Consider the following 12724-nt stretch of genomic DNA (forward strand, 5'->3'; position numbering starts at 1 on the left):
CACCCCAAGTTGAAGGGTCGATAACAAAGGGCATAATTTTAAGGTGACTACAGGGAATTTGAGGAAACTTTCTTTTTACCCAGATGGTGGTGGGAATCTGGAATGCACTGCCTGGCAAAGCAGTTCAAGCAGCTAATCCTCACAACCTTTAAAAAGTGCTTGGATGTGTAATTGAAATGATTACAGACAAGCTGGAAAGTGTGTTTTAGTTTGTACAGACTTGATGAGCCAAAGTTCCCTCTTCTGCATTGTACAATTCTGAGTTCCTAGTTAGTACCTTAGGTCAGAGGAGTGCCCATGTGATTTCAGGTTGTCATGGGGTTAGAATTAACAAAGAGAAACTCAAATACAAACCCAATGAGGTTGAGTTGTAATTTCTCGTACCTCACTCAAATTCTGAGAACAGAAAATGTGTTACAGCGGAGATCTAGCAGGCAAGAATAGGCATTTGCCCAAAAACAGGGTTTTGTTGCTGTGTTAATGACAGGGAAAATAAATAAACTTCAACAGGAAAAGACAGACTTTATCCAGAGTTAATTGAACTATTGAAAGAATTCTGGTTCATCAGGACTAGTGCAAACTAAAGGAGGAGATTCGTTGAGGTTAAATTTGGTTGTGGGGGGGGTGTACTGTTGCTGACAGACATGGGAAGAGTGATTGAACTCAATCTGGGAACTGGAAAAAGCTGGCTGAATGACTACCCGTTGATCCTAACTATGTGCCCAAAGTATGATTTAAGGAAATGTACCTTTTCTTGTAAGTGATATAGCATGTACACATCAGGTAGTATTTAAATCATTCTTTGTTGTGTTAGAATAAAACAAAAACTGATATACTGCCCTACAGTTGAGTCATTAAGAAAATTCAAAAGTTGCCACTCTCTTACAAGGATCGCAATCCTTACACTGGTAAGGTCGGCACTGACTGCTCACCAAGAGACAAAGCCCCTGTCTTTTTGCCTTGAGTGACTTGCTAAGTTACCGCAGAGGAGCCAACCACATTGCTTGGGTCTGGAGTCAATTATGAGCAAGGTTGAGTCAGGACAGCAGATTTTCCTTCCTTAAAACAGACACTAGTAAACAATTTGGCTTTTTAAGACTCAGTAATTTTGTCATCACTTTCACTGATCTCAGTTTTTGCTGCCCAAGTCCATTTTCCAACCCCCATACATTTGGATTACTCATCCACTAACAGAACCACAACATTACATAATGGAACTACCATTGTAACCAATAATATGGAAAAATTGAAGAGTGCAAATCAATGAAGTGGAGATCTTCATCAAAGCAAGTACCCAAGAACCACCCATGTTCTTCCATAACTCCCATAGCCCTACAACAAAGCAGCTAAATGACCATAAATGAGCTTTGCCTGTACTGTCCTAACCCATCTTGAATGAATGACTTGTATAGAAAGGAAACAAATTGAATAGGAAATATTAGCACAGAGTGCTACTCAGAGGATGTAACTTCTTCAAGACTGAGTTTGATGAATCAAACGGTAAAAGAATCCACCCTCATAACAAAAAGCAGGTATCTATAGGCTAGTTAGCTTAACATTAGTAGTGGGGAAAATGCTTGAATCGATCATTAAGGAAGAAATAGCAAGACATCTGGATATAAACTGTCCCATTGAGAACACCCAGCATGGGTTCATGAAAGGTAGGTCATGTTTAACTAATTTGGTGGAATTCTTTGAGGACATTACTTGCATGGTGGACAATGAGGAAACCTCTGGATGTGATGTATCTGGATTTTCAGAAGGCATTTGACAAGGTGCCACACCAAAGGCTGCTACGTAAGATAAAGTTGCACGGTATTACAGGTAATGTATTGGCATGGATGGAGGATTGATTGACCAGTAGAATGCAAAGTGTAGGGGCAAATGGGTGTTTCTCTGGTTGGCGGTCAGTGTCTAGTGGTGTGCCTCAGGGATCATTGTTGGGACTACAATTATTTACAATTTATAGATGATTGAGAGTTGGGGACCAAGTGTGGTGTGTCAAAATTTACAGATGACACTGAGGTGCGTGGTAAAGTATGCAGAAGACAAAGTCTGCAGAAGGATACAGACAGTCTAAGTGAATGTGCAAAGGTCTGGCAGATGGAGTACAATGCTGATAAGTATGAGGTCATCCATTTTGGTAGGGAGTAACAGCATAATGGACTATGTTTTAAATGGTAAAAAAAATTGCAGCAGGCTACTGTGTAGCAGGATTGCAGGTGTAGCAGGTAATTAAAAAGACAAATGGAACTTTGTCTGCCATTGCTGGATGGATGGAGTTTAAAAACAGTGAGGCTCTGCTGCTGCTGTATAGGGTCCTGGTGAGGCCACACATGGAGTGCTGTGTGCAGTTTCAGCCTTCTTACTTGAGAAGGGATATACTAGCACTGGACGGGGTGCAGAGGAGATTCACTCAGTTGATTCCAGAGTTGAGAGGGTCGGATTATGAGGAGAGACTGAGTAGCAACTGAGTAGACTGGGATTATACTCATTGGAATTCAGAAGAATGCAGGGAGATCTTATAGAAACATATAAGATTATGAAGGGAATAGATAAGGTGAAGGCAGGGAGGTTGTTTCCACTAGCAGGTGAAACTAGGACTAGAGAGCATTGCCTCAAAATAAAGGGAAGCAGATGTAGGACTAAGGTCAGGAGGAACTTCTTCACCCAAAGGGTTGTGAATATGTGGAATTCCCTGTCCAGTGAAGTGGTTGCAGCTACCTTGTAATTAGATAAATTTTTGAACAGTAAAGGAATTAAGGGTTATGGTGAGTGGGTGGGTAAGTGGAGCTAAGCGTCAAAAAGATCAGCTATGATCTTATTAAATGGCAGGGTAGGCTTGAGGCGCCGGATGGCCTACTCCTGCTCCTAGTTCTTATCTTATGATCCTGCGCAGTATTTGCCCAGTTCCTCAGTCAGACGTTGTGTTGTCAGTGAACTAGCACCAGAATAAGTTTGTCATAGCTTCAAATTTGTCACATTTTCAAAGGAAAAAGCAAGCAAAAGATTGGCTGCAAAGTTTAATTGACTCCAAGACAAGGCAGAAATTAAACTGCCTTTAATAAAGTTAGAGAGTTTCACAATCCCACACAGGTGGAAGATAAATAGATGGTGCAAAAGGCATTATTGCCACTGATAAAACCAGCATGGACTTCAAATTGCACAGCGCGAAACACACCAATCAGCCCATTGCATGATACCCCTGCCAGCCCAACTTACAGACCATCTTGCAGTTCCGTTGATTCACCCACCCAATAATTGACACATCCTATCCAAAGATCCCCCTGATGGGAAAACAATATCCAATTGTTCCAATAGATCCCATGGCATTATTTCAAGGAAAATCAGGGCAACTCTTTTCCTTCAACCATCGCTAGAAGGAAACTCTGGTCATTTCTGTAAATGCTGTCTGTGGGATGTTGTGGTGCACAAATTAGTTGGAATATTTCTTATGTTTAACGAGACTACATTGTGAAAACAAGTACTTCATTGGTTGAAATGAGTTGAGATACTTTGGAGCTGTGAAGGTACTTTATAAATCTAAGTATTTCTTATCCTTACAACTTTTCAGAAGTGATTCAGTGGAAACTTGCCTGTTGCTCTGTGTATCAGGCCATCTAGTGCCCCAGCCGTAATAACTGACTGTGGACATGGTGTCTCTATTGAAATGTTTAAAAAGGCCGGTGTGTAAAATAAAACACCCCACACTGCAAGTAATTTCTTAAAAATCACATTCAATTCATTACAAAACTTTAAACAGAATTATCATCAAGTTTCCCGTCCATGACTTAAGTTTTTTTCCCAAATTAATGCTCAATTTTGAAGTTAAAACACTCACTTTTATGATCAAGGAGATAGAAAAAGAGTTAAAACTCCTGCTCATCACACCAAACAAAGCTCACTTAAAGCAAGCAGCCTCCAGTTCCCTCCCCGTGGGCTTTGGATGGCTCCAGCTCTTGCTTGTTTTGTTCAGACAGGGGGCATTTTCTCACTCTCTTCACAATGGGAGGCGAGTTTCTGATAGCCCAGAGTTTCATCTTTGTCTTGACACTGGAGTTTTACACACAAGACAATGAACACTAGCAGAAGGCAAGAGCCCACAACCAGGCCCAGAAGCAGCTCTGTAAAGACAGAAAAGGAGATATACACATAGTTTATAAGTGTCAACAACAGTGCATCATGTACACTAATGATAGAAACACTGGTAGACCACACTATTTGTACAATTAACTAAACTACCTGCAAACCGTTCCACAATTAGTAACAGCCAGCTTCCATGTGGTTAACAGTCACTTTAGGATATCACAGTCAGCATTTGGGAAAGAGGGGAACAGACTAGGCAGCATTGTAATTAAGACAGAAGGGATAAGTGATCCCAATGGTTATGATTGCTACAGCTTCTGAAGTTTATTTGGAAACTATGCAGCCTTCTGTCATTCAAGATAATGATTTGTTCAGTGATGGTCACTGCCTCCAATGTCTTGTTTTTTCTTGATTCATTAACAGGATGAGGGTGTCACTGGCTAGGCAGCATTTATTGCCCATCCCTAATTACCCAGAGGACAGTTAAGAGTCAACTACAGTGTGGGTCTGGAGTCACATGTAGCCCAGACCAAGTAAGGATGGCCGTTTCCTTCCCGAAAGGACATTAGCAAACCAGATGTTTTTTTTTCTGACAATCCACAATGGATTTATGGTCATCATTAGATTCCTAATTCCAGATTTTTTAAAAAACTTGAATCCAAATTCCACCATCTGCTATGGCGGAATTCGAACCCAACGTCCCCAGAACATTATCTGGGTCTCTGGATTAACATTCCAGTGATAATACCACTAGGCCATCACCTCCCCCGTGATGTTGATGATCAAACCAAACTCTTTCTGGGGACAGAGAATCTAACACTAATAGAAGCAAGTGAACAGTGCTGGCATTAGCGCAGAGCAGCTAAGTACAAGAAATGCAGGATTTTTGCAAAACTCCACTACAACACACACATCAGGTTTAACCAACCCTGTAAACAACTGCATTAAATAAAACAAAGAACTGCAGATGCCAGAAATCTGAAACAAAAACAAATTGCTGGAGAAACTTAGCATGTCTGGCAGCATCTGTGGGGAGAAAGCAAAATTAACTTAGTGTCCAGGGACCCTTCTTCAGAACTGGACTCAAACACTTTTGTCTCGTCAGATGTTGCCAGACCTGCTGAATTTCTCTAGCAATGTGTGCTTTTATTCCAACAAATACACCAAATTGTATTGAAGTTAAAACCCAAACCCCTGCACCACAGGATTGGAGCAATCAACAATTCTGACAGTAATCGAGTAAACCTGGAGCTCAAACAGCCCCAGTCCATGCCCGGAATCTCTTGGATCCCATTTGACACTTGGAAAAGCACTTGACCTATTTCTAGGATCCTTAAATCCCACTTGGTATTCAGAAACTACTCAGTCTATGCCTGGATACGGTCTCAAATACACAGGAAAAGTGCAGGGTCATGGATGAACTGGGTCATCTCTTCAACATCCCAACACAAGTATGAGGAGCTAAACAACCTTTTGCTAGTGCAATTCAATAATGAGCAGAAACAAGAGTTAACTATATCATCTCAAACCTCAGGAAAACACTAGCATTATTAAACGTGACTGGAGATTGATTCCAGTGTGAATACATTGTCATTCCATGACTGGGAAAAGTGGCTGAGGTTGTTGACAGTTTTAATGGTCCATGGGGAAGTAGTCAGAAAACCTGATTTACATCGGTTGTCAGGTGGGATAGTTTACTGAGAGGAACAAAAAGAAATCTCTTCTGTGAAATGCAGTTTGGTGTAATCATTGAGCAATTGCCTCTGACCTTGCTTCACTCAACTGTTCAACATCTATCCACTGAAATAGGAGGGTAGCACACTAGCAAGTGTACATAAAATAATGACTGACATCACCCTTCCCCCCCAAAATGACAGCATTTTACAGTTAGACGTTGGGTGCATTCCTGAATGAGGAATCCAGAGCACGCTAACAGGACATAGTAATGTGACTGAAAACCCTAGGGTTATATGGAGAGACCAGCAGAATATGGAGGATTACCACGGATCAATGCTACCTGTCAGTGAGCTGATCAAGTTGCTGACAATACATTACCAATTTGGATGGTGCTGCGGTGAAGTTCACATTCCTTTGCCCAGTTCTTTGGGATCACCTCTGCAGCAATTTCAATGAATTTGTGTAAGGGGCACTTCTCAGTGCAAGATGGCAGAGTGAGAAGGTATGGCTTAGAATTACTCTCATTTCGGTAGTACATCTCCATAGTGTAGGATCTGCAAAAGCCACATGCAAGCTTTAGAACAATTAATTTTCCTCCTATTGCTCAAATGAGCTCTCTTAGAGGGAAGAGTTTTATCTAATCTCATTCTCCTGCTTGCTCCCTTACGCTGATCCAATTTCCCCACCCCACTTTTCTCTTTCTGGCCTACTCTTTCTCTCTGCCTACCTCACCCCAAAAGATCCTATTTCTCTTTCTCTCTCTCTCCCGCTACATCCCCCACCATTCCCAGATTGGTGCCATTTCCCTCTTCTCACCCTCTTGTCATACAATTTCAATTTCTTCCTTCCCCCCTCCCCTAAAATGGCTCCTATTTCTGCACTGGCTCTTTGGCTCCATTCAGGTTTCATTTTCCTGATCCCTCTTTCTCCGAGCAAGTTTGATCATTAGCAACCTCTAGGATAGAGAACTCCAAACACTCCCAACCTGTTCAATTTTTCCTCATCAGGCCTAAACCATCAGCTGTTTGTTGTGAGACTGTACCCCAGACAGGGGGAAAACAGGGTCTCACTTTTGGCCCTATTAAGTTCCTTCAGAATCCTGTAGGTTTCAATGAGATCTCTTCTCATTCTGCTAAACTGCAAACAGCGTAGACCCAAGTTACTGAACCTCTCATTGTCCCGGTGACCAATCTAGTGAACCTTCACCATGTCACTTCCCTTTGCCTTTAATATAGAGACCAAAATGGCGGAGTATTTTCCAGCAATGAAATCAGCAAAATCCTGAATGATTGTAACAAGACTTTCTTTATTCCTGCACTCCAATCTGCTTGCAATAAAAGTCAATCTGTAGTTTAATTTCCTAATTGCTTACTGCATCTGCATGCTAAATTTTGTGCATTGTATAAATACAACTGTAAATATCGATTTAAAAGATTAATGTCTTTTTTAAAAAAAAGTTTTTCTATTCTCATGAATGAATTACATAACTTCACACTTACCCACATCACACTCCATTTGCCATCTTGCTGTCCATTCACTCAACTTCTCTACTTCTCTTTACAGCCAGAGTCCTCTTAGCACCTAGCTCTAAATCAGCAATGACTTATATGTTATTCTCTGTCTCTTTATCTAACTCATTCATCAAGATTGTAAAAAGCTGAAGTACCAACACTGATGCTTACAGTACTCCACTAGTTATAACCTGCCAACCTATGAATATTTTGCTTTGTTCCTGCTCCCTGTCTGTTAAGCAGTCCCAAATTTTGTTTAGTCCAATCAGGCCACAAGGAACATCTGGTTTTGCAGTAACTGCAATATAAAAAAAAAGAAATTTATAAACGAAAGAGCTGGTGGGTATCTTGACTGTCTGGTTTAGCAACATGTTGGGATTCAGATATGTAGGCTGTGTGTTAGAGAAACCCTCCATTACCATCACTGAAGAGTAAAACAAAGACATTCAGAGCCTTGAACGGTGGCTGTGCAGGGCCAACATATTGAAAACAATTTCAGAACCTACCCATTTGTCTCTTGGTAAAGCTCAAATATGTGGCAGGCAGCATATGTTGGAGCAAGACTGTAAATACCCAGAGCCATTTGAAGGGCAATGATAGTGGTGTCATGCTGTGAACAGATCAAATTCAGAATGCAGCCAATTATTAAAGGAGAATGGACTGCAGATGCAAGCAAACCGCGGTGTGCTCAACACTGAGCCACAGCCCCCATGGAATGTTCAACACTGACACTGCATGGAGGTGGGGTTAACACTAAGCCTCCATGAGGGGTTTGGAATCATCACTGACAACTGGGGACAGTCCATGTTGGCCTTCCACAGATTATCAATGACCAAAATATTAATGACATAGCATAAAACATGGCTTTTTAATCATAATAGCATCATATCATCATGGGGTATTTAATCCTATCAATCATTTATACTGAACATTTTGATTCTCTTCAATCTCAGGTGACTCACCGCTGAGTACATGATCATTTTGAGATGGGGAGTGGAATTGGTCTCATTTATTGAACGGGTAACATTTTCAAGGATTTGTTTGAGGAGCACACCTGTAAAAATGAACACTTTTTTTAAAAAAAAAGAGTAAGGAATACAGATAAACAACTGGATCTCAGCAATATATTAACTCTAAAGGCTGCTCAACACTCAGTTATTGAGATAGGGCAGTTAGAACACAAAACATAGCACATACAGGCCCTTCGGCCCTCGATGTTATGCCGACCTGTCATACTGATCTCAAGCCCATCTAACCTACACTATTCCATGTACATCCATATGCTTATCCAATGACAACTTAAATGTACCTAAAGTTGGAGAATCTATTACCATTTGATAAGGTTCCCCATGGAAGGCTCATTCAGAAGGTCAGGAGGAATGGGATACAGGGGAACTTAGCTGCTTGGATACAGAATTGGCTGGCCAACAGAAGACAGCGTGTGGTAGTAGAAGGAAAATATTCTGCCTGGAAGTCAGTGGTGAGTGGGGTTCCACAGGGCTCTGTCCTTGGGCCTCTACTGTTTGTAATTTTTATTAATGACTTGGACGAGGGAATTGAAGGATGGGTCAGCAAGTTTGCAGACGACACAAAGGTCGGAGGTGTCGTTGACAGTGTAGAGGGCTGTTGTAGGCTGCAGCGGGACATTGACAGGATGCAGAGATGGGCTGAGAGGTGGCAGATGGAGTTCAACCTGGATAAATGCGAGGTGATGCATTTTGGAAGGTCGAATTTGAAAGCTGAGTACAGGATTAAGGATAGGATTCTTGGCAGCGTGGAGGAACAGAGGGATCTTGGTGTGCAGATACATAGATCCCTTAAAATGGCCACCCAAGTGGACAGGGTTGTTAAGAAAGCATATGGTGTTTTGGCTTTCATTAACAGGGGGATTGAGTTTAAGAGTCGTGAGATCTTGTTGCAGCTCTATAAAACTTTGGTTAGACCGCACTTGGAATACTGCGTCCAGTTCTGGGCGCCCTATTATAGGAAAGATGTGGATGCTTTGGAGAGGGTTCAGAGGAGGTTTACCAGGATGCTGCCTGGACTGGAGGGCTTATCTTATGAAGAGAGGTTGACTGAGCTCGGTCTCTTTTCATTGGAGAAAAGGAGGAGGAGAGGGGACCTAATTGAGGTATACAAGATAATGAGAGGCATAGATAGAGTCGATAGCCAGAGACTATTTCCCAGGGCAGAAATGGCTAGCACGAGGGGTCATAGTTTTAAGCTGGTTGGTGGAAAGTATAGAGGGGATGTCAGAGGCAGGTTCTTTACGCAGAGAGTTGTGAGAGCATGGAATGCGTTGCCAGCAGCAGTTGTGGAAGCAAGGTCATTGGGGTCATTTAAGAGACTGCTGGACATGCATATGGTCACAGAAATTTGAGGGTGCATCCATGAGGATCAATGGTCGGCACAACATTGTGGGCTGAAGGGCCTGTTCTGTGCTGTACTGTTCTATGTTCTATGTTCTATGTTCTATTGCAGGCAAAGCATTCCATTCCCTTACTACTCTCTGAGTAAAGAAACTACCTCTGACATCTGTCCTATATCTTTCACCCCTCAATTTAAAGCTATGCCCCTTCGTGCTTGCCGTCACCATCCTAGGAAAAAGGCTCTCCCTATCCAACCCTCTGATTATTTTATATGTTTCATTTAAGTCACCTCTCAACCTTCGCTCTAATGAAAACAGCCTCAAGTCCCTCAGCCTTTCCTCGTAAGACCTTCCCTCCACACCAGGCAACATCCTAGTAAATCTCCTCTGCACCCTTTCCAAAGCCTCCACATCCTTCTTATAATGCGGTGACCAGACTGTACACAATACTCCAAGTGCAGCCGCACCAGAGTTTTGTACAGCTGCAGCATAACCTCATGGTTCCGGAACTCGATCCCTCTATTAAAAGCTAAAACACTGTATGCCTTCTTAACAGCTCTGTCAACCTGGGTGGCAACTTTCAAGGATCTGTGTACATGGACACAGAGATCTCTCTGCTCATCTACACTACTAAGAATCTTACCATTAGCCCAGTACTTTGCCTTCCGGTTACTCCTACCAAAGTGCATCACCTCACGCTTGTCTGCATTAAACTCCATTTGCCACCTCTCAGCCCAGCTCTGCATCACACCACTCAATTACTGATATTAGACCCTCCACACACGAGAGTTTGGGGACAATTATTGTAAAACAAGGGACAGATCAGTGTGGGGAGAGTTACTGTGAAACCTGACCTTCCAAAGACTGGTCAGTTTGTGTACAGTGATTGTGAAATCAGAAACCAGTCAGTATGTAAATAATGTGGACAAATCTATTCCCATTAATCCATTAGAAATCTTTAAACTTCTGACTGCGCAATATAATCCTAGTTTGTGTAATCTTATTTATGTTAAAACACTAGAGCACAGAACAGTGGGCAAGCAGTGGCCCTTGAGGAAGGCAGTCAGCTTCACTGAGAGGAGCAGGCATTCACTCACCCCCTTGCAGCTGTGACTTCTGCTTTGTCTGGTAGAGTCCAAACTCAGATATGATGCCAAATTCCTTCAGTTGTCTCAAGTGTTCCATCTGCTCTGGTGTGGCCCAGGATGGGAGTGTGAAGTTGTGAACTTGCTGCCCAAGGAAGATGGGAGAACAATTTATTAGGACCAAAAGAACTGCCGATACTGTAAATCAGGAAAAAAAAATCAAAATTGCTGGAAAAGCTTAGCAGGTGTGAAGGAGAAAACAGTGAACGTTTCAGGTCCGGTGACCCTTCCTCAGAACTTAATTTATTAGGACTGTCCAGCTGCCCACAAAGACACAGTTTATCACAGTTTCTACAGTTGGCCTCGACCCTGAAAGGATACCTAATATGCCCTTTGAAAATCAAAGCTGGTCAGTGAACCGCAAGGGCAGGTGAGTAACTACAGGATTTGAATTTAGTTATGACCATGACCTATGTTAAACTTTCTCAGACACGCCACCAAAAGAAAATGAATCACATGTCTGATTTCAAAAAAACACTGTTAGAACCATCACAGATTTGTCATTTTTAAATGGCTGTTCTTTTATCAATTTTGTTTTGGGAACGGAGTGCTGGAAATGACTTGTGGATTTTGGGACAGTTTGTGCTAATAGGAAAAGAACAGGCCAAACTCTGTTTGAGGCAAGACCTGGAGGTAAGTTGCAGACTGATTCTTGAATAAAAAGATTCCTACAGACACAACGACAATGGGAAGAGCGTTGTGTTTAAATAGATAACAGCAGTTTGCTATTAACAAAGGCAGTAGCTGGGACTTGGTTCCAGCAACTCTAGAAGAGACGCTATATTCAAACATGTGGCAGATGTTGAATGGTAAATGAGGTCTCAGGAAGAATCAGTAAATTCGGGCAGAACTAGAACTTTAAATTGTTTCTTTGGACTATGTTTTCTGAAAAGATTAGCTTGGCTGCTAACAGGACTGCATGAAGAGTTGAAAGCTCCCTGCCTAATTTGGCACACCTATTTCCAGAAGTCAAAGGAATATAAAGCTGAATTGGAAGTTTTACTAACTTTTCTGAAATGTTGATCAAGGTCACCTCAGTTCATTCAAGCAAAGGAAACCAAACAGTCCACACTTATGTTTGTGAAATAACACATCATGAAAGCCACTTAAGTAATGTGGCCTGTTTTTGTTATTTTATTTATCCCTTAACTGTTTGTATGTTTGTCTATTGTATGACTGGGAACTGAAAACAAGTGTTTCAGATTTAAAACACAGACATTAAACAACTTATCTTGCTGTTTATTTTTTGTGTATTTAAGTCTTTTGTTTGAGATACAAAATCAGTGTCTGGAATTTATTATTCACAATGTCTTGTATTGGTTATTCAAAAGTCTGGATAGGAACCATTGGAGTCTTCGACAGTTTTATTTCATTGAGTTGCAAATAAAAGTACCAAGACTGATTTGGTCTGGCTGTCTGTGTTGTAACAACAACCTACTTGCTTAACTCCCCGCCCACTAAATGGTGTTTACTTGCTGAAGATTTTTTTTAAAAAAACATTCATGGAATGAGGACACCACTGAAAAAGCATTTATTGCCCATTCTTAATTACTCTCTTGGCATTAGTAAAGAGTCAACTATATTGATGTGGGTATGGAGAGGATGACAGGTTTCCTTCCCTAGAGGAAATTAGAAAACACAAACATTTGTTTTTGATTATCAAAGATGGCTTAATGGTCACCATTAGACTCTTCATTCTATATTTTTTTTAAAAATTGAATTCAAATTCCACTACTTACAATAGCAAGGATTTGAACCTGGGTTCCAGAACAAGGGAGCAAACAAGAGGTGCCCGAAGAGGACTTATACAGTAAATGATAAGGTCCTGAGGAGTATTGTGGAACAGAGGGACCTAGGAGTAAAAATTCGTAGTTTGTTGAAAGTGGTGTCACAGGTAGACAGGGTGGTGAAGAAGGCATGTAGCATGCTAGCCTTCA

General features: G+C 41.5%; 1 protein-coding gene across 6 annotated transcripts in view; it reads right to left on the reverse strand.

Annotated features, from left to right (window-relative positions):
- Nucleotides 1-3717: 3717 nt before the first annotated feature.
- Nucleotides 3718-12724, reverse strand: part of LOC125459272 (prostatic acid phosphatase-like) — a 59474-nt gene continuing 50467 nt past the window's right edge. For all 6 annotated transcript variants that reach the window (XM_059651972.1, XM_059651975.1, XM_059651974.1 and 3 more), the window contains 5 exons: nt 10740-10872; nt 8237-8328; nt 7781-7884; nt 6142-6317; nt 3718-4124 (listed from right to left, as the gene is read on the reverse strand). In XM_059651972.1, the coding sequence (XP_059507955.1) occupies nt 3973-4124; nt 6142-6317; nt 7781-7884; nt 8237-8328; nt 10740-10872 (657 nt within the window). In that variant the 3' untranslated portion in view covers nt 3718-3972. The remainder of the gene's footprint in view (nt 4125-6141; nt 6318-7780; nt 7885-8236; nt 8329-10739; nt 10873-12724) is intronic.

The sequence above is a fragment of the Stegostoma tigrinum genome, chromosome 17 (genome assembly GCF_030684315.1).
Source record: "Stegostoma tigrinum isolate sSteTig4 chromosome 17, sSteTig4.hap1, whole genome shotgun sequence".
Classification (NCBI taxonomy): domain Eukaryota; kingdom Metazoa; phylum Chordata; class Chondrichthyes; order Orectolobiformes; family Stegostomatidae; genus Stegostoma; species Stegostoma tigrinum.